The 18,428-nt window shown below is 41.7% G+C and overlaps 9 protein-coding genes across 9 annotated transcripts; 4 read left to right on the forward strand and 5 right to left on the reverse strand.

The window, feature by feature from the left end:
• Nucleotides 1-152: 152 nt before the first annotated feature.
• Nucleotides 153-1,114, reverse strand: BDB00DRAFT_880433 (uncharacterized protein; the record flags this gene model as incomplete). Its single annotated transcript, XM_053127990.1, has 4 exons — nucleotides 153-191; nucleotides 239-817; nucleotides 899-950; nucleotides 1,026-1,114. 4 exons carry the CDS (start codon nucleotides 1,112-1,114, stop codon nucleotides 153-155), a joined length of 759 nt encoding a protein of 252 aa, XP_052972201.1.
• Nucleotides 1,115-3,047: 1,933 nt separating this feature from the next.
• On the forward strand, nucleotides 3,048-3,944 carry BDB00DRAFT_777468 (uncharacterized protein; the record flags this gene model as incomplete). The annotated part of the gene is made up of 3 exons (XM_053120316.1): nucleotides 3,048-3,140; nucleotides 3,243-3,464; nucleotides 3,519-3,944. The coding sequence occupies 3 exons, from the start codon at nucleotides 3,048-3,050 to the stop codon at nucleotides 3,942-3,944; spliced, it is 741 nt and encodes a 246-aa protein (XP_052972202.1).
• BDB00DRAFT_864311 (uncharacterized protein) lies at nucleotides 3,849-4,892 on the forward strand. The gene is made up of 2 exons (XM_053126160.1): nucleotides 3,849-4,422; nucleotides 4,503-4,892. The coding sequence occupies exons 1-2, from the start codon at nucleotides 3,945-3,947 to the stop codon at nucleotides 4,664-4,666; spliced, it is 642 nt and encodes a 213-aa protein (XP_052972203.1). The 5' UTR covers nucleotides 3,849-3,944; the 3' UTR covers nucleotides 4,667-4,892.
• Nucleotides 4,875-5,830, forward strand: BDB00DRAFT_934559 (uncharacterized protein; the record flags this gene model as incomplete). The annotated part of the gene is made up of 2 exons (XM_053129161.1): nucleotides 4,875-5,181; nucleotides 5,343-5,830. The coding sequence occupies exons 1-2, from the start codon at nucleotides 4,881-4,883 to the stop codon at nucleotides 5,828-5,830; spliced, it is 789 nt and encodes a 262-aa protein (XP_052972204.1). The 5' UTR covers nucleotides 4,875-4,880.
• A 71-nt stretch (nucleotides 5,831-5,901) lies between these two features.
• BDB00DRAFT_286142 (Bromodomain-containing protein) lies at nucleotides 5,902-9,623 on the reverse strand. Its single transcript, XM_053116790.1, has 12 exons — nucleotides 9,377-9,623; nucleotides 9,183-9,301; nucleotides 9,001-9,106; nucleotides 8,774-8,902; nucleotides 8,415-8,688; nucleotides 8,083-8,349; nucleotides 7,863-7,999; nucleotides 7,508-7,767; nucleotides 7,335-7,437; nucleotides 7,129-7,257; nucleotides 6,419-7,037; nucleotides 5,902-6,344 (listed from the first exon to the last, which is right to left on the reverse strand). The coding sequence occupies exons 1-12, from the start codon at nucleotides 9,464-9,466 to the stop codon at nucleotides 5,974-5,976; spliced, it is 2,604 nt and encodes an 867-aa protein (XP_052972205.1). The 5' UTR covers nucleotides 9,467-9,623; the 3' UTR covers nucleotides 5,902-5,973.
• A 917-nt stretch (nucleotides 9,624-10,540) lies between these two features.
• BDB00DRAFT_934561 (uncharacterized protein) lies at nucleotides 10,541-11,021 on the forward strand (the record flags this gene model as incomplete). The annotated part of the gene is made up of 2 exons (XM_053129162.1): nucleotides 10,541-10,576; nucleotides 10,652-11,021. A coding segment is annotated over exon 2 (324 nt), but the record flags the coding sequence as incomplete, so codon positions are not given.
• A 1,268-nt stretch (nucleotides 11,022-12,289) lies between these two features.
• On the reverse strand, nucleotides 12,290-15,719 carry BDB00DRAFT_880438 (peptidase S8/S53 domain-containing protein; the record flags this gene model as incomplete). The annotated part of the gene is made up of 11 exons (XM_053127991.1): nucleotides 12,290-13,478; nucleotides 13,557-13,592; nucleotides 13,678-13,768; nucleotides 13,845-14,058; nucleotides 14,137-14,303; nucleotides 14,380-14,709; nucleotides 14,794-14,847; nucleotides 14,927-15,085; nucleotides 15,149-15,189; nucleotides 15,268-15,380; nucleotides 15,444-15,719. 11 exons carry the CDS (start codon nucleotides 15,717-15,719, stop codon nucleotides 12,290-12,292), a joined length of 2,670 nt encoding a protein of 889 aa, XP_052972207.1.
• A 40-nt stretch (nucleotides 15,720-15,759) lies between these two features.
• On the reverse strand, nucleotides 15,760-16,953 carry BDB00DRAFT_864319 (trimeric LpxA-like protein). Its single transcript, XM_053126161.1, has 6 exons — nucleotides 16,861-16,953; nucleotides 16,710-16,778; nucleotides 16,475-16,614; nucleotides 16,286-16,400; nucleotides 16,094-16,196; nucleotides 15,760-16,029 (listed from the first exon to the last, which is right to left on the reverse strand). The coding sequence occupies exons 1-6, from the start codon at nucleotides 16,906-16,908 to the stop codon at nucleotides 15,938-15,940; spliced, it is 567 nt and encodes a 188-aa protein (XP_052972208.1). The 5' UTR covers nucleotides 16,909-16,953; the 3' UTR covers nucleotides 15,760-15,937.
• A 42-nt stretch (nucleotides 16,954-16,995) lies between these two features.
• BDB00DRAFT_985557 (uncharacterized protein) lies at nucleotides 16,996-18,428 on the reverse strand. Its single transcript, XM_053130026.1, has 5 exons — nucleotides 18,211-18,428; nucleotides 17,816-18,105; nucleotides 17,627-17,758; nucleotides 17,246-17,526; nucleotides 16,996-17,155 (listed from the first exon to the last, which is right to left on the reverse strand). Exons 1-5 carry the CDS (start codon nucleotides 18,345-18,347, stop codon nucleotides 17,051-17,053), a joined length of 945 nt encoding a protein of 314 aa, XP_052972209.1. The 5' UTR covers nucleotides 18,348-18,428; the 3' UTR covers nucleotides 16,996-17,050.

An 18,428-nucleotide genomic window follows, 5' to 3' on the forward strand; every position in this document is an offset into this window, starting at 1 on the left:
CGTCCATGGCTAGTAGATCGTATGTCTTGCGTAAATGGGTGATTATATCGTCAAGGGCAGGTTGTATTCGGTTATTATAAAGGGTATCGTCGCCATCATCGGGAATCATCGGCGATAATGTAGCAGTAGTAGTAGCAGTATTGTTGTGATTATTATATACAGAAGTGTCGTTGTCGTTGTTTTGGTGACGACTATTATTAGCCAGTAACGATGACAACGAATAAACAGGTACCGTTACCAGGTACTCATCTTCATCCAACGGATCGTCTTCGTCTTCGGCTATCGTTTCCTCCTCGTACCATTCCCAACTCTTTGTCAATTTGTTTTCTGGATCATTGTTACGCAGTTGATGTGAGAAGTCTTTGGCAAACGTTGAAAATTCAATCATATTGCGTGCTACCGCGTGTAAAGACAAGCCGTCAGACGTGAGTGACATGGACCAGTTTCCAGGCAACGACTTTTGAGCAATAAAAGACGGATCGTCTTCTTGTTCCTGTTCCTCATACTCCGGTGGTTGCATATGTTCTTCTTTCAAGGATCGTTGCAAAGAGTGCTGTCGAGATCGTTTTGCTGGGTTTAATAGCGTCAAGGTTTCAATACTTGGTAAATCATCAGGTGGCGATTTTGGATTACTGTATCCACTACTGCTTCGTCTTCGTCGTTTTTCGCCTGCACGGGCCAGTTGTTCGGTTTGCTCTTGTTCCTGAACAGCGTATTGGAGCATAAATTTATCTTCGAGTTCTCGTAGCGTGTCGTACAAGCTCAACACTTTCTGGGATAAATCCGTGAGATTCGGTGGTGCATCAGGATACTCGCACTAATGATTGAATATTTAGTCAATTCAAGACAATCATAAAAAAGAAGGGGAGCGAAAGGAAAGTCGGTATTTTCGTCTTACAGGTTGATTCGAACGAGCACAACGAGTGCATGCTGGTCGAGTTTTTGAGCATCTATTTATATGTGCAATAGTTTAATAATCTTTGGTGCACACAATTTAATACAGGCAAGAATACAATAGAACGTACTTTGCTTTCTTTTTACGACACCGTAAACAACTTAAATCTTTACTACCAGAACCATTACTGACAGAAGCTGTGGATTTGTTTTGCGACATTGTCAGTAATGGATGCTCTCTGTCTCCTATTATTTCGTGTGACCGGAAAGATGTGTATCTGTCTCTGTGTGAGGGCTTTTTCCTGCTTCGATTTTATGTCTATCAACCATCAACCAACCACGTGAGAGCATCGAAGGCCCGCGCGCTTTATTCTGCTGTTGCGCAGGCAGACGACACTAAATTATGTGTTAGATGTTAGGGAGTGGTTTAACAAGGCACGGTAACAATGGCAGACATTTGTGTTTCAAAAATAGCATCATCGTCATCGCTTAATTTAGCTCTTCATTAATAGTAATAACATATAAGAAGGTATGAACCTGGTAATCGGGCTAATAAAAAGCCTTTACTTCGGCCCGATATCTTAATATTATGAACGTGGAATCGCCGTACAAGTAGATGACGAAGGAAGGTATGATGACTTACTCTTATTCTTCTACTATACACTTCCTAATTGTACTGATAATCCTTCTTGCTCCATTCAAAAAACGGAAGTCTGTCCTCGGTATATACACAAGTCGTGGCCAATCCTGAGTTTATAAGTGTTTCGATCAAAAGTATATACAGCACAAGGTTTTGTTTGGAGATCTGCGTTAGTATAACACATGCAATTGGTTTTTGAATATGAAACCCCAATAGGTGCACTTATTTCATATGCGACCGGGGTACATCTGATGGAAGATACAAGAAAAGCGGCAAAAGAAAGTACTCCTTGGCAAATACTGAAGAACAAAGGGGCATGTGATATCTCTCTCGCTCTTCTCTTTTTCTTTTTTTCTTACCAGTAATAATAGCTGCCGTACGTTAGTAAGGAATATACACACATGCACACAGCTGGAGCCTAGCTAGCTTATACTACCCGACGACGTAATATTATTTGATGTTTGCAAAAGGCAATAAACAAAAGGAGAGCCGAAAAATGTTGAGCAGAGCAGTGACAGCTATTTATTATTTATTACTGCAAACTATATTACCCCACTCTAAACGATTGCTCTTGTTATGCAATCTTCCTCTTCCTCCTTCCACATACTTCCTCTTCCTTAACATATATCAAACAATAGAGCTGAAAAACTCACCATCTACACTCATATATATACATACTTGTTCAAAATGACCGATCGACGTTTATGCGTATCATCATCATATTCCAGTCTTGCATCACAAGCTACATTGACTGACGAGAATCCAGCAGGCCTTCCATCTACGTCTACATCAACAAAATTATCTGATCCTGAGGTTGATATCAATCAGACGACACCCACAACAGCATCAAATGCATCTGTTACAGCGACAGCAGAAGAAGCCACATACAACGACACAAGTTGGAACAACAGAGAATCTTTCATAGAAGCAGAACAAGAACAGGTACGCACTTTTATTAATTTTGAAAGGCGTCTAATGATGCATCAACTTTCCTTGTCATCAAGGTTTTTAATAATATAAAGTGAAGGCGCCACGATCACCATTGACGACTGATTATACGAGCTGCAGAAGTGACCTTTACCAAAGTGAACGTCGCAATAATCATGGCTTTGTTGGGATATACAATGCCACAGCAGACGGTTTGAATAAAACCATCGACAAGGTGACTATTCCGATCCGTAATAATCTTCCAATTGCAGCAGCTGTCGAAAATAAAGTCATGGGAGCACATCACCACAGACATCGCAGTTTGATACACCACTATTCCCCGTTGGTGTATGTGCCGACGCATCGTCCGAAGTTTAAGGATGATGAGTGCACCACCGCCGCTTTCACAACATCTACATCGCCCACAATTACTACTGCTTCTGCTAACTTCTCTTGTACGAGAAAAGCATCCATTCGACCCTCAGCTGCTACAGTTGCTACTGGTGAAAGTGTTGCTACAATCGCAGCAACAGCGAAGACTACAGCAGCGGGACCAACGTCAACTGCAGCATATCCGAGAATAATGATGCCGCATCAAATAACGAGAGCCAAAAAAGAAAGATTAGTCGTTCTCTTAGGCGAGTGTCTTTTAAAAAGCGGCTGCCCTGGCCATCGAGCGGTTAGTTATAATAGCCAACCCCCTCTTGCGATTTTTTTAAGATTTACAATTCAACTGGGATTGATATTATTAACTAAATATCACGTCTAATTAATATGCTAGGAAGAAGCTTTACAGCATAGTGCTAGCATCCTGGGTTTAACCAACGCCTCGTTTTCTTTGTTACCAGAAACAGTATTGGTCACGTTCATGTCAGATGGCGGTAACAAACACCAACAATCGCTAATGATTAAATCACCCACGTCGTTGGATATGGGCAAGATCGGCCAAGTTCATCAGATAATGAATAGATGCCTGATACAGCAAGCCAACACCAAGAAAGATGTTGACGATCGTCATCGGAATGACGATAATGAGGGCTATGACGACAGCGACGAGGACGACGATGTATTGGATCAATGCATTCAGGCACTACAACATGTTTCCAACTCGCCTCCAACATGGGGATTTCTCGGCACCTTATTTTCATTCTTTGTGAGCAGCTTTACGGCATGTGCCATGCTGTTTGATGGATCATGGATCGATTGTATACTGAGTGGCATACTCGGTCTTGTTGTTGCAGTGTTGTTTGTGCTTGCGAGCTGTCGGCCAATTTACGGACGCGTGTTTGAAATCTCCGCGTGTGTGTTTGTGTCTGCTTTGGCGCAGGCTCTACATGCTTATTGCTGCTTTACAAGTGTCGCCGTTTCTGGCGTTTTAAATTTGCTGCCCGGATATGCAATGACAATGGCTGTTGTAAGTAATAATTCTTCAAAATTGTCACTTACCCGTTTAAACCGTCTTATTGAGAAAAGACAAAAATAGATGGAGCTATCTGCAAGGCGGGTGACTACCGGAACTATCCGCTTGATTTACGCGGTGTTTTATGCATTTTTACTTGCTTATGGATTTCAAATCGGCAGCCGGGCATACACAAGCATTGCCGAAGCTCTTAAATCTACCACCGCCAGCAGCAATCCACCAGAAGAGCAATCAGACGATCTATGTGGTCAGAACCCAATTTCTCAATGGTTTTATATACCAATGTTACCGCTGCTGAGTATCTCGATTGGTATGTCCTATGGATCTTCTATAAGACAATCGTATGCCCAGCTCGGGGGCGCCATCATTGGTTTTTGCCTTTGTTATTTTATGAACAAGATCGTTTCAGACCCACCCATTGTCGAGAGCACTGCAGCATTTGCTGTGGGCTTGTATTCCCACTTTGTTTTAAAGCTGACTGGAGAACCGCCACTGATCTCAATGGCAGTAGGCATTACATTGCTCGTGCCAGGCAGTATTGGTAAGTTATCCTCCTATTATGCAAGATAAAGTCATAAGATAAACGCTGACATGAAAAAATTACGATGTAAAACAAATCAGGTGTCAAAGGCGCTTACGCTCTACTGCATCAGGAAGATACTAGTCAAATGTTGTTCCCAATCAAAATGTTGACAGTTGCACTGGGATTAGCAGCTGGCTTATTCGCATCGGCAATGATTGTTTATCCAACAGGCAAGAGACGCACCTTGTTGTTATCATTCTAAATAAGTTCCCGTTAGAATTGCGGGGTTGTCATTCGTTATTGTTTATTATGCGACATGGGTTTGATGTACTATTTACTTGTTTTTGGAAAATAATGGATTATTGTACGACTAGCAAAATTCTGTTTCACAACACCCGACATTGAAATCAATCGACCCAAATTTTTGTATTTATTGCTTTTTCTTTTGCCGAAAACCATATAAGTTTACCAAACAAATGGACGGCGGTACTCCAATCAGTGAGCATCATTCCATCAACATTGATCAACGACAGCGTAGATCGACCGTCGCCAGCCATGCTGTTGAGGAACAATTACTGTCACTGTCACCATCATCACCCAAAAGCACATCGTGGCATCATGACAGTGATAGTGAAAAAGTACGCTCACAAAGCGAAGCGCTTCAACAAACCTTTGATGACCTGGACCGAGAATCTCGCCACAGCCACGATTATAACGCTTCCATCGTGCAAGAATCGTCGATAATAAGTCGTACACCATCACCTATAAGTAATGTGCGTAAGGAATTATATTTATTTCCAAGACACCGTAGTAGCTGACCTGTCTTCTACAGTTGTATGTAGGCTTTTGTGTTGGAAAATTGAAGATGCGTTTGTTTAGTTCTATAAACTCTAAAAGATTATATAGTAGCACAGATGCCCTCTACGTTCCTGTCGCAGAGTGTCCCATCGTAACGCCTAATTTATACGTTCCACTGCCAACTACAATCCGACATTATTTACATGAACCGAAGCCAGATATATTAGCATTCCTTCCTTATCCATTGCGAACGCGTCAGCCTGTCAGCAAACGCTTACAGCGGATTCCAAACATTTTTATATCCGGCTCGTTAGTGACTCAAGATGATCATCACCAACGACTGAGCATGCTGCCGCCTTTGAGAAAACGACACAGTCTAGCTAGCGGTCAAATCGACAGACTCGTGCATGCTCACAGGGATGCCATGGTTGCTGCTACTGCCAAGTTTCAAAATGAATCTGATCTTTGGTGGCCCGCACCCATGCATACAACACCTGAGCCGGAAACAACAGCAGACGGATACTTCGATTATAAACCATCGTCGCCCAACTCTTCTTCTGACAAGATATCCTCATCGGAGATGCCTCCTCCTGTCATATCACCTCCACGCCATCCGTTCGAAGCATAATACTTTTACACAATCACCGTAACACTTACAGAGTAAACAGCAAAACATATTGTATATAACACCGCCATTAATCACGATGGTTTTTATCACTTCTACTTGTTATCAGCAAATATCAACAAAGTGCACGAGAAACTCAAAGATGATCACCACGTCTGTGTAACAAATAAAAAGTAAATTTGGGTTTTGAATTCAGGCATAACACCAGGTGCTCTGGTCAAATTCGCGGTAATCGTGATCTTGATCGTGTTGAGTCCGCGCATCAAGGGAGCACTTTGGAAGCTAGGCATTCCGCTGTTCGTGGGATCCGTGTGCATGTTTAATCGGCCGTTGTTTTGCAATACTGCGACTGATATACGTCTTTGTTCGGAAAGCAACGGTTGCTCGAATACTGGCTTGATCGTCATCACATCCACCTTGCTGGGTACTGTCAAACTATGACCAACCACATGACCATCCAGTGCTGCAGTAAATGATTTGTCTGGCGTTTCTAACTGAATCGATTTTAAAGGTCGTACTACATAAATAATTTGCATTTAATATTGGTATATCCTATTTTTTTACACAAACAACTATATGAAGACAACTTACAGTCGCGCATGTCAACGCCGAAGAGTTCAAGAAATGCAGGGCTCGCAGTAGGCAGATGGGATCCATCCTCTCCCATGTGAATAGGATGCTGACCATTCATCATAAGGGGTTGGCTATTGGGCATCATCTCTGGTGGAGCGACAGGAACGAAGTCTGGGGTTGGGAACGCAGGTTGAGCACTGTTTGTTGATATAGCGCCTAATATATTGACCACATTTGGGGGTGCGTTCATGAACGGACGAGAGATTATTCGTGCAGGACCGTTCAGAGGTTGCGGTGGGGTAGGCAACATTGCTGCTTGAATTTGTACTTGTTGTTGTGGTAGTGGTGGTGGTAGCGAAGGAACTGCTGATACTGGTGGAGGAGGTACTTGTTGCATCGGTATCGCCGCAGTGACAATTGGCGTGCGGTTAATGTTGGTTTCAGGCGTCGGTGTTGCACCATGGATTTCCTCTGTTTGTGATCTTGGCTTGCTACTGGCTCGCTTTGGTACTGGTCGTCGCTTATCGTCAGCTTCGTATGGGACATTGTTTACCGGCAGTCTCATTACGGCAGGTTCTTGCTTTTCTGGTATTCCCAGTCGTGCAAAGTTCTTTTCTTTTAGACGGTTCACTAGACGCTAATTGAAAGAAGCAAATTACATAATTATGATTACTACAGGTTCATGATACATGCCACATATTTTTGAGAAACAGTGTTTTGTAATCTACCAAAAGTAGTTTTGCGTCTCTATATACGCGTGAGCCGGGCTCGTTGTATTCCATGGCATTATCAAAGACCAACTTGATATCGTCAAACCATGCGCCAAGTGTTGGATATCGACAATTAACCATGTTGCTCTAGAGTATAGAATTATACATGTAGTGAACGTAAGAATGTGTCATCCGCGAGTGTGTGCATGTTTTAATCTACTAACCTCAATCATATTAAGTGATCGAGGCTCCGTAATGACATTGTAATAGTCGGGGTATTCGTTACGATCTGGCAAGTCTTCGAAAATCTCGGAATATAAACGTCCACTAGGAGAGAAAAGTTCAGTGTCTACACTTCACTTTTTTTTGTTGGTATCGAGATACGCAAGAAACTTACGAGTTATCGGTATGCACTTGAATCGAGTGGAAAATATCCTTCAGGAACGCAACCGCATTGAAATCACTCAGATCGATTTCTTCTACTGGTCGAGGCTCCTCCTTTTCTGATTTTGGTGGTCGGCCCCGTCGCTTCTTCGCTGGGGGTTGTGGACTTTCAGTAGCAGTAGTAATAGTTGCAGCTGGACTTTCGGATGTTTTGAAGCGTTGGGATTGGTCATCGAATCGATCTTCTGGACTCTTAGTATCATGCTGATTTGTCTACAAGACCGTTTTAAGAACAAGAACGCTTAGTGGCCATTTGATCTATTTTCCGCTCCTCTCCGTCTTCGTTCAAAACGCTTGAAAAAACTTACAGGGAATGGTCCTTTAAAGATACCGATCCAACGAGGATCATCCTTGTCTGTGACTACATCGAATGGGACTTGGTTATGTATATTCTTTGCCTTGCGGTTTGCATTGTGTTTCTCCACCAAAAAGCGAGCCACTTTGTCTTTGTCTATCAGAAAGGTAAGCAATGAATCAGATACCTAAGATATCTTTTCTTGGGCACACGCTTCTCTCTGGAAAACAAACCTCCAAAAGCAGCCCAGCCAAGTGGTGTAGCCGAGTACCAAGTATCGTTCAATTCAACGTTTGCACCCATATTGACCAAGGCTTGAACAACCTTGACGTCGCCATAATAACATGCCGCATGCAGAGGACCCCACTTGAACTTATCGCCAAACATTTCTACTTCCATTAGCTCGTTCACGTTGATAGCAGGATCCGTTTCCAATAGCTCGAGTGCTTTCTTTCCATCCGATCGACCGATTGCATCCATAAGCTCTGGCAGAGGAACGGCTATCAAATTTCACGAATGAGGATACATAGCTTTTCTCTTTGGCCCCTTTCGTATATCATCTTACTTCTCTTCTTGCTTTGTTTGTCGACCGCTTTCAGACGGATAGCCTTGACGTGCTGCTGTTGCGGTGGTGATGTTAATTGCTGATGTTGTGGTTGCGATGGTGGTTGTTGCTGACGGATTCCAAAAGCACCGCCTGGCAATTTGAGCACTGTCTTGCCCTTGTTTTCGTCTGCAGGGGAGGATGTCGCAGAAGATGATTTCTCTTTAGGACTGTTCTTCTTGCTATGGCTGTGGCTCTTGTCCTGGCCATCTGGACGCCAGTGCTTCACCAGTTTCTATAAAGGATATTGCAGAATCATGTTATGAGTGAAAACACGCATATATTATCCATTACTCATCCCAATGTCTCTCAACACGTACATGAATTTTAATGGCATCCTGATAAACCTGAGACTCCTTGATATTATATTTTTTGGCATTGGACACCATAAGATCAATATCAGCCTTCAAGTCACCAACAGATTTATATTCTTGTTGATCGATTTTAGTCTAAAGGCAAGGAAAATTAAAATGAATAACTAGGCTTATTCCAAGATGTGTGTACAGATAAATGGTATAAAACCTCTCTTTCCGTATAATAGCATTACCTTGATATTAGATAGTGCGATAGGATTTTTAATTACTTCGAAGTAATCTGGATATTGTCGTTTCGAAGGCAATTGGGCAAAAAGAGTGCTCAAAAAGTACTCTGGTCTATAATTCACCATCTCTTATTAGCCGACTCAGGATATACAACCCTTTTTCTCTCTCTGTGAACGTTTACACTTACTCATCCGGGTCAGGATACTCCTTGATAGCTTTATATAACTGTCGACATTGCTCTTGAACAATGTCTGGTAATAGTTGTGGTTCGTTATTGTTACTGCTATCACCAGTTTGTTGATCGCCCTATCGACAAGAGTGCCACACACAACATCATCAATAATTTTTCGATCTAAATATATAAAAAGAAAGTTTATTTACCTCTCTTTCTTTTCGTATCCGCTTTCTTTCTCTATAATTCTTTTCAGTTGCACTTTGTCTCTTTGGTCGCCCTTCCATGGTCGATAACATTCCACGATTTTCCTGGCTCGTTCACTGATTCAAATACGACAATGGTCCGGCCGCCTCTGAGAAAACCAAAATTGAGCATGACCCAAAATTATTTAATTTCATTCAACTGAGCTAAATATAAATTGTTCTTCTAATCAATCGATGATATCTGATCAACTTACCTTCTGTGATTTATATTTTTGGGTGGAGAGTTATAATAAAGTAAAACTCGCAGTTTTTTTACGATTGAGGTAGATTAACGCGCCTTTGTATAAAGACTATTCTTTTAAAAGCCAAATTGATAATGACAATTATAAATACTAGCTTTTCCTGGCTCGCTATAGCTGAATAAGTATACAAAATAAAAGAGAATCGCGAGAGCACGCTTACGAATTAAAGGGTCTTCTTTGTTCTTTATTGCTCGTTGCCAAGCTGTCCTACACTCAAGCCCAGCATTTTCGACGGAATTTAAAATAAGCAGCAAGCCAGATTTCGGCTCGCCTGCGGACGGTGTGGTGACAAGAACCTAGATCGTGGTTTGTGTCAGAAGTGGCATCGGTACGACATCACTAACATTGATTATATAAAGGTTATGTCGAAACAAACAAAAGATTGATTTTGATCTGTAAGTACAAAAGCTTCTGTGGAGTTTTTTATGCTTTGACATGCTTTCTTATAGCTTGAAATATGTATAAAAAACATAGTTGAGCTATAAAAAACACTTTCTCGGAATAAGGAGTGCACGATACCTCTTTGCAATGAAGAATGTATCATTACACCCTATCGAGCAAATACTGTATACGTGTGTTCATTGCATGTTAGAAATTTCTATCTCTGATAGTTTCTGGGACAAATAGCTGATACGCATCCTCAATTACCACGTATGTTACTCTTATGCTGAAATTTATACATGATGAGAAAACCTGTCATTATGTGGTGTGTGGACTGAAAGCGGTGAAAAAGAAATCGGTACAGCGCCCACGCAATAACTTGATCACCTCTGTGATTCCTAAAAGCAACAAGTCATCGATTTATTAAGTTATAGTCTTGTGAAGTAACAGTTAAATCATCAATTTAGTGATGCAAAGACGTGATCAAGTTTTTGAATTATCAAGCTATTGCGTGGGCATTGTACGTATGCAAACAAAATACTCTAACAATTTAGAATGTCAGGCAATTAGAGTTATTTACAACGCTGATCGTCAGTAGGCGCCTCGGTTTACAGTGCACGGCTTCTTGTTTCAATAGTCGCATGAAATCGTGTACAACTTTCGATCGTCTTGGTTTTTTATCTTCAAGAAAGAAGGAGATGTATCTATTGAAGAGACCAAACCGTCTGTCCAAGTTTGCAGCTGGAAGCAAGCTCTTGCCTTTGCAAAAGCGCTTCAACTATGCTGTTGGTGGAAACGATGATGACGACGACAATGAAGGTCATGAGGCTTCAAAATCCTACGAGACCGAGATCTTCTCGCTACGAAGTCTGCTACGAAGCGAGCTTAACTACGATTGCTTTCTTCAGCTCTTAAAAGATGAGCAGCAACGCGTCGTCGGTGCTTTTACGACCTCAGCAAGGCAGGTGCAGTACTGACGAACATCACTGCCAAAGGTCGCGCTGTTCGACTATGTGGAAGCAGCAACCAACGCCAAAACCTGATCTACGTAAATTCGCACAAGACTAAAAATTTTCACCCGATGCTCCGATTTTCAAGGACCAAAATAAGTTGGACACAGAAGAATCTACAAGATGGGACGCTGTAGTCTTAATGTTTAAGACCTCTTCTCTTCTTTCGCCATGGCAAGTTTCCAGAAAATCCCGAATTCATATATGAAATTAGCCAAAAGAGATGACCATATACACTTTCTCTAGGCAGAGCTCAAAAAAACTGATATGTACATGACATATTGTTCTTGATATGCTAGCCAACGCTTGTTGTGGTCTGAAAAAGCTTGAAGTGAAGTAGGTTCAGAATTTGCTTTTAGGGTGACGCGCACCATTATTGAAAGCCACAAAAGGTATTTCGAGCTCTTCTATGCTCAAGACCACTTTGGTCCCTTTAAAGGTCCTCGTTAATGACTTTGTCGCTATCCGAGAAGTAGAGAACGTGCTTGGTGGTTACCAACAGCTTGACTCTCGTCAACTTCCGTGCGATTCAACAGGCGATAGATGCATTACACCTACAGACTTCTGTCCAGGTACTGTCTGCGGCGACAAGTGTTGGTGCAGATAAAGACATGTTTAATGACCCACATCACGATCATTGTTATCGGCTAGATTATCGTCATGAAATCAAAACGCTCTCTCATACTTTCTCAATTTTAAATGTATCCGCAACAATATTATTAGTGCAATAAATTAAACATCTTGTTATTTTATAACCTCAACATCAATAACAAAGTATTTGTCAATTTCGATGTATCGATCCATCAAATGTAGCATGTAATATTTTGACCTTTACAAAAAAAACGATGTGCCATTATTGTTGAGATCAACTCTGGATAATTGTGTAGCAACAGTTAATGTATATCATTTTTCATTTTTTGTAGTAATGTAATTTCAAAACGAGGGTCCCGTCGATCCCATTAGGGTCCACTGTAATTATATGACTGTTCGAATGAACTAAGAGTTCCGAAAGTTAACAAAAAATAATAGATTGCGATGAAACTGATGGAGAATACCAATCACTTGTCATTGACCGATACTTGATAAATATTCTGAGCTTTTTATTTGCGCACGTATTGTAGCTTGTAGCGGAATAAAGCTGACATTTACTGTCTTTTCGTAAAAGTTCTATATCGAGCAACGAGGTATTTTATTATCAGATAGCCAGAGTCCTTATTATTACTCTACGCTACATATATACTTTGCGAAGTCCATGTGTCATAGTCTGCCATATTTTGATAATCACCAAAAGCATGCAAAACCATCACTTTCAGTTTGTACACTCCTCTTGGCAAAGGCTTGCCTGGAAGCTTAATCGACTGAGAATGGTACTCCAAATTAGCCGTATCATCGCTCCCGTCACGATCTTCTTGCTGTTCCGTTTCAATGTCATGATGGTCCATTGCGCGGAAAAGTGCTGGATAATTGACTGCAAGATCGACTGTGGTGGACGATGATTTGCTTTGTACAGCCATGGCTTGCTCAGGGGTAGCAGCAATATCACCATTCCAAGTCATCATAAGCGCATCATTGTTATTGCCTATATCGTGTCGGCCCACAAAAGACCAATATCCGCCAGGGATGATGCCGACGGGGCGATCGAATTCGTCGAGCGCAGTAACTAGGACTAAAGGTGAGGGATGGATCAACTGGAGCCTGATTAAAGCAGGTGAAAGCGGTCCGACTACGCGATTTACAAGCACCTCTGGCATTGTTTCGTTAATGTACAGCACAGGAAGATCGCCTAATGTGGATGTGAGACCAGCGTATGGAACATGCAAAATATCGTACGGATCGTTGTCCTTGGTCACCACGAAAAATCCAGAATAGATAGATGGCGGCATGACGGTATAGTTCTCTGGAGGTTTAATACGAACAGTTACGTTGCTTGCTCCATTAATAGGGACCGTCACCTTTTCAGGTGTTATGCTTTCAATGATTGCTTCTACTTGATGACCGAGAAGCAAATCTGGTTTTTTCATTGGGATTTGACTACCAATAAGATCCTTATTCTTGTAACCTTGGGCTGTTCCGGATGCACGGTGGGTAATGGTATAGTCGGCAGCCATGCGACCGTTGTTATGGATCGTAAATGTGTATTCATTGTTGGGCGAGGCATGTGCCAGGTCACCGAGCTGCAACTGTTGCGGGGATACTTTGGTAGTTATCCGCAGAGCGCGATATGCATCGATTAGCCCGCCACCTTGCCGGGCGACAGAATCTAACGCTGTGGTGTTGTAAATGTTAAAGGGAACACTGCTGCTGATCAGCGCGGATCGTAAATCGCTGACGCTAATGCTTCGACTGCCTCCTCGTGCCTGTTGAAGCAAAGCAACAATCCCTGCGACATGTGGGCTAGCCATGCTTGTTCCGCTAATAATGTAAAACGGATAAAATCGATTCATTTATAGTCAATGTTTGAAGAGTATGTCTTGATTGTGTTAGTGTTACCTTAATGTTGCATAGCTGCCTCGGTTTGTTGGGAACCTGCAGCAAGATATGATGTGTATGCGTTAGTCATACTTTCCCAGTGATGCAGACAGCGTAATATGAAAAGCTAACAACAGCTTACGTTGAATATATTTGACCTCCAGGTGCACTGAGATCCGGTTTGATGCTCAAGTCGGGCGCAAGTCCCCAAGAGCTGAAGGCACTCATTGTCCCTGTAACCACAGCAAGCCCAATATGTATCAATATGTCGTTCACAGAGCGATTAAAAGGCTTCGTTCGTAATCGTACCTGCAGTGTCAATTGGAAAGCTAATGTCCTCATTTGAAAATCGGTATATCGACCCAGGGTTGTTTTGGACATAATTAAATAACAGCTCGCCGTGATCTTTAGATACACCGCCGCAGCTAAGAAGGAAAGGTTCGATGGTTGACGGCGTGATCAAGCCGGGCTCGTTATTATATACAATGGCTCCTAATGCGCCTGCTGACTGGACATTTAACACCTGTGAACAGTTATATAAAATTTAGCTGCTATTATCTATCTTGTTGACTTGATCAGCTGCCAAAAAAAAAGAACCTACTTTATCAGAAAAGTAGCATCCACCTCGCCCAATCAAAGCAATTTTTCCCAACAAGTTTATGTTTGTCAATGGCGCACAGGCATCATTTTCAGATAAAAATGTGTCGGATATGGTGACAATTTCAGCTTCATCGATGGGAAATGGGTCTCCAGAAGCGGTCGCATATCCTATATAGTTATTGTTCCCCTGTGAGCATCATGATGGTACAGGATCCTTTTTTTATGTATAAGAAGTGCGTCTTACCTATTGTTTGATCCCCAAATTGGATTGAATGCGCTAGCGCTTGCGTATTATCCGTACTTGCTACAGAGACAACATTTCGTCCCAAGGATGGTGCGCCGACTTCAAATATACCTTTTCCACCTTCGTTTCCTGCTGCAGCAATGACGATCATTCCTTTCAAAGTAAGGATATCAGCAAGTACCGATGATGGGGAATCAGGCCAACCAATATCGCCCAGGGATAAATTGATCACATCCATGCCATCCTCGTAAGCCTGTTCCATGGCTTTCATAATCACGTCGTCCGCACTACTTCCATCGCAACCAAATACGCGATAAGCGCCAAAGATAACTGTTGGAGGAGTATATATTAATAGCTTTAGTATTAATAAACACGAGACAATTACTGATTTAAAGGAAGCGGTCTTTTTATTACCATCTGGAGCTACTCCAGTGAAATTGAACTCGGTATCATTCGCGCCAATAATTCCTATTGTTTCGATATCAATATCCGTTAATAATAGCAGAACTAGTAAGTACCAAATACTGTTAGTGGAGTTTTTCCTTACCTGCAACATGCGTTCCATGACCATTACAATCGCGTGGATCTGAAGTGGGTATTGGTTCACCTTCGCCAGTATAGTCGTTTCCAACAAAATCCTTTCCGTACGCAACACGACACTCTGGACCAAAGCATCCACCAAGTGCAGGATGAGTATAGTCGATACCTAAACTCTACATATTAGTAACTGCGCTTGCATTCCGCTTTATTTCTGGAAATCGCCATTTACCTGTATCAACAATGCCTACTTTGATCCCTTTGCCCGTCATTCTAAGTTTTTTAAATTGTAAATCGTTTAGTATCGTACTCTCGCGAGCATATCGTAGCTACTTGGTAAGTAATTATTACCCTAATTCTTCACGGACTTTGCTCACACCCGTAGCGTGATAGTGACTGAACAAGTTAGGGAACTGGCTTTTCCCGACTTGCAACTCTTTAGCATTGGGTCGAGCAACTGCAGTCTATCATACATGGATGATTTAGCTGGATACATGACGTAGTTTTCTGTGATCGAATAGACTTACCACTGGCCAAGTTCGTTTCACTTTGGATCTGGCAACGTTGAAAAACTGAGAAGCGTCTTGAGAAGTATTAAAGGATAACGATACAGCATTCATATGCTCAAATGCATGGCGGACACGATGTGTTATATTGAATGAAGTCAGTTGATCCGTGACATTCGTTTTTGATTCAAATTCGACCAGGTACGTGTTGGGAACGAACGGCTTTTCCAAACGAGCCCATACAATGCTGATCCAACTATTGCAAACCAGCCATAGTAGGGTGAAAAGGCGGAGCATAACAGATTATAGGAGTGAACGAAAAAGAAATAATATGTATGTTGAATAGAAGAAAGATGAAATAATAGGGATATAGCAAATGCAATAAGGCATCTCACAATTGACTCTTTTTCTTTGCCACTTCTTGGAAAGTATTTTCCAAATCCCATAGAAACAAACAAAAGCAAATTGTGTATGCAAAAGTAAAAGTTGTGCGTGTTTGCAATGATTACTATTATTTAATCTTTGGCTGTAAATTTTGCATAATAATCTTTAGTTTTGTTTTCGTAGAGCTCTTGTGTACATTCGGGTAATTCATCTTGATATGTTCCTAAAACAAACAACATAGTCAGTTTATTTCTTACTGTCACATCCAGAAAAAAAGATTAATTTACCTGGGGAGCCAGAATATACGGAGAACGAAGGTACGACTGTGTTAGGTGGTATAACTGTATTGTCAGTGATGCAACAGCAGTCTTTTATAATAGCGAATCGACCCTATCAACCATGCATATTAGATCATGTTACTTGGCAGCCCTTCTTCTGTTTTCTCACGCGCACACGCACAAAGTCTTTAATATCCTTACAATAATGCAATTCTTTCCTATCGTTACGTGCGATCCGATCGTAGCAGCTTCAATGATACTGCCTTCACCAATTGTGACATGATCGCCTATCTTCATCGGATAATAACTGAACATGCTATATTACAATAGAAAACACGGTATTAGAGACTACCAAAAACCTCCCCTCTCGTTTCATTTTTTTTCACCTACCCTTTATATGTCTTATATGGTGGTCGGATAATCGATCCTCGCGAAAGTAAACAGTATCGACCGATCGCAACAACGACGGCATGACCTCCGCCTGTCCGTCGAAGATCTCCACGAATAACGCATTCCGTTTGTATAATTGTCTAATAAAAGGAAACGTCCGAGCATTCGTGAGCGTTTGGCTGTAGTGTTTGGCGAATGAATTCAACGTACACACAGTGCATGTGTGTGGGCATACCTTGCCTCCGAGAATAATGTTCTGACTTCCACAAATCACAGATGCTCGTGACACTTTGTTGCCCGTGTCCTAATAGATTCATTTTATTAGAGATGGTCGATTTCAGAATAAACAAGAGCCTTGCTTCATAGAAAAAAGGACAGAGTCTCACAGTTTCTATATATTCAGACCGGTTATAAAAAACAAGTGGGGTATCCATTTGGCCTTAGTTTTTTTATCACGCACATAAACTTCAAAAGAAAAGGGCGGAAGAGAAGTGCTCTGCTCATCACGCAAAACCCAAAAGTACTGTTACACAAAGAGTATAGAGAAAATGATGCAAAAAGTTGTTTTTATTATGATCATTCCTCCATGCGTTTTTTTAAACTTTGGGGGTCATATCCATGGACACCAAGGTCACTTCGAGTTTCTGATGGATCGTCTAAGGTTTGTTCTAGGTAAAATGCCTGATAGAGAAATGACGCAAGTTAGTTAGTTTTCTTAAATATCTGAATTTGATCCAAGGCATTATAATTCTAGTTGTCAAAATCACATACCAAAAATCCGTCTCGCGTCAGCCAGCCGCGTGCATTGCTTCCAAATCGTTGTCCCATTTGTCGCAAGAAAGGTGCAGGGGGATGCGAGCCGTTGGTGGTAAAGATAAAGCTATCCAGTTCCTCTGGTTTCAATGCACCATCCTGGTCTCTATCAAAGTTTCGGAAAATCTCCTCGAGCACTTCCTTCAATTCACGAGAAAGCGTGTCCTGTTCCAGCAATGGTGTCTCATCCTGAGATCCTTTATATCCCTGCAATATCCTTTGGATTTCTTCTTGGAGTTCTAAAAGAATTGAAGCCAAAGCAATTTAGGCTTATTATATACACAGAACCCTCTCCCTGGATCCCTGCAGCAATATACAGCAAACTAGAGATAATCTTACCAGTAATAGGTTCGAATCCAGGGTCAACAAGACGACCAGTACGTAACGGGATCAAAGCATCTTCAAGTCTGTTGAGAACGAATAGGATAAATCCAAGGATATAATAGCATCCAGCATGCGTGGGGAAAACATCTAGTCTCGACGTCAACTATCAATACTTTTCAAGATAAATTCCCAATTTCTACTTACCCAAGATCCACATCATTTTGGACGCAACGCGACTTAATACAGAAACATTGCCGTCACTTTGGAACGTTTTGAGAAAGGCTTGTGCTTCCGAATACTCCTTTTCTGCCTGAGTCATTAAAGCTTCGTCGTCCGCGCTGTCGACGGCGGCGTTCTTTTGCGCATAATATTCTTTCCAGTTTGTAGGTTCTTGACTAAACTTTGTTGCTAAATCAGGTGCCAGTTCCAAACCCGCTGATTTCGTGAAGATGGCGTAAATTTCAAATAGATTGCCAAAGTCATTATTGGTTTTACTAATTTAAAAGAAGAACGATCTGTCAAAATAAATTAAACTTGGGGGGAAAGATAACTCTCCTCACCCCCAACCCGACTCACTTTTCCGTGATTTGTTTATTTACCTCTTCCAAACGCTGTTGTCCATCATAGAGTTGCACATTTGTTTCGACGTGGTTGCTAATTCGACGAGATCACGTGGCTCGAGTGAATTGGCAAGTAGTTCGCGTATATTGACGTTTAGATTCTCAAGTCTGCTCATTTTGTGTGTGTGTGTGTGTTGATATTAGAAGGAAAAGCAAGACAAAAAAATTTCGGGTCCTGTAAAATCGGCGATATGCAT

This window comes from Zychaea mexicana (genome assembly GCF_025766255.1).
Source record: "Zychaea mexicana strain RSA 1403 chromosome Unknown BDB00scaffold_249, whole genome shotgun sequence".
Lineage (NCBI taxonomy): Eukaryota > Fungi > Mucoromycota > Mucoromycetes > Mucorales > Lichtheimiaceae > Zychaea > Zychaea mexicana.

Bases quoted from the DNA above. Each gene is read 5' to 3' on its own strand.
- BDB00DRAFT_864311 (XM_053126160.1), top strand. From the start codon at position 3,945: ATGGAGCTATCTGCAAGGCGGGTGACTACCGGAACTATCCGCTTGATT. The intron at 4,423-4,502 runs GTAAGTTATCCT...AAAACAAATCAG, and splicing joins GCTCGTGCCAGGCAGTATTG to GTGTCAAAGGCGCTTACGCT.
- BDB00DRAFT_286142 (XM_053116790.1), bottom strand. From the start codon at position 9,466: ATGTTATCGACCATGGAAGGGCGACCAAAGAGACAAAGTGCAACTGAA. The intron at 7,768-7,862 runs GTAAGTTTTTTC...ACGGTCTTGTAG, and splicing joins TCTTTAAAGGACCATTCCCT to ACAAATCAGCATGATACTAA. The intron at 7,038-7,128 runs GTAGATTACAAA...TCTTTCAATTAG, and splicing joins GAGACGCAAAACTACTTTTG to CGTCTAGTGAACCGTCTAAA.
- BDB00DRAFT_864319 (XM_053126161.1), bottom strand. From the start codon at position 16,908: ATGGATACCCCACTTGTTTTTTATAACCGGTCTGAATATATAGAAACT. The intron at 16,779-16,860 runs GTGAGACTCTGT...TGAATCTATTAG, and splicing joins GGTCTGAATATATAGAAACT to GACACGGGCAACAAAGTGTC. The intron at 16,401-16,474 runs GTAGGTGAAAAA...ATTGTAATATAG, and splicing joins CCATATAAGACATATAAAGG to CATGTTCAGTTATTATCCGA.
- BDB00DRAFT_985557 (XM_053130026.1), bottom strand. From the start codon at position 18,347: ATGAGCAGACTTGAGAATCTAAACGTCAATATACGCGAACTACTTGCC. The intron at 17,759-17,815 runs GTAAGTAGAAAT...CGTCGAGACTAG, and splicing joins CAAAATGATGTGGATCTTGG to ATGTTTTCCCCACGCATGCT. The intron at 17,156-17,245 runs GTATGTGATTTT...TTTCTCTATCAG, and splicing joins TGACGCGAGACGGATTTTTG to GCATTTTACCTAGAACAAAC.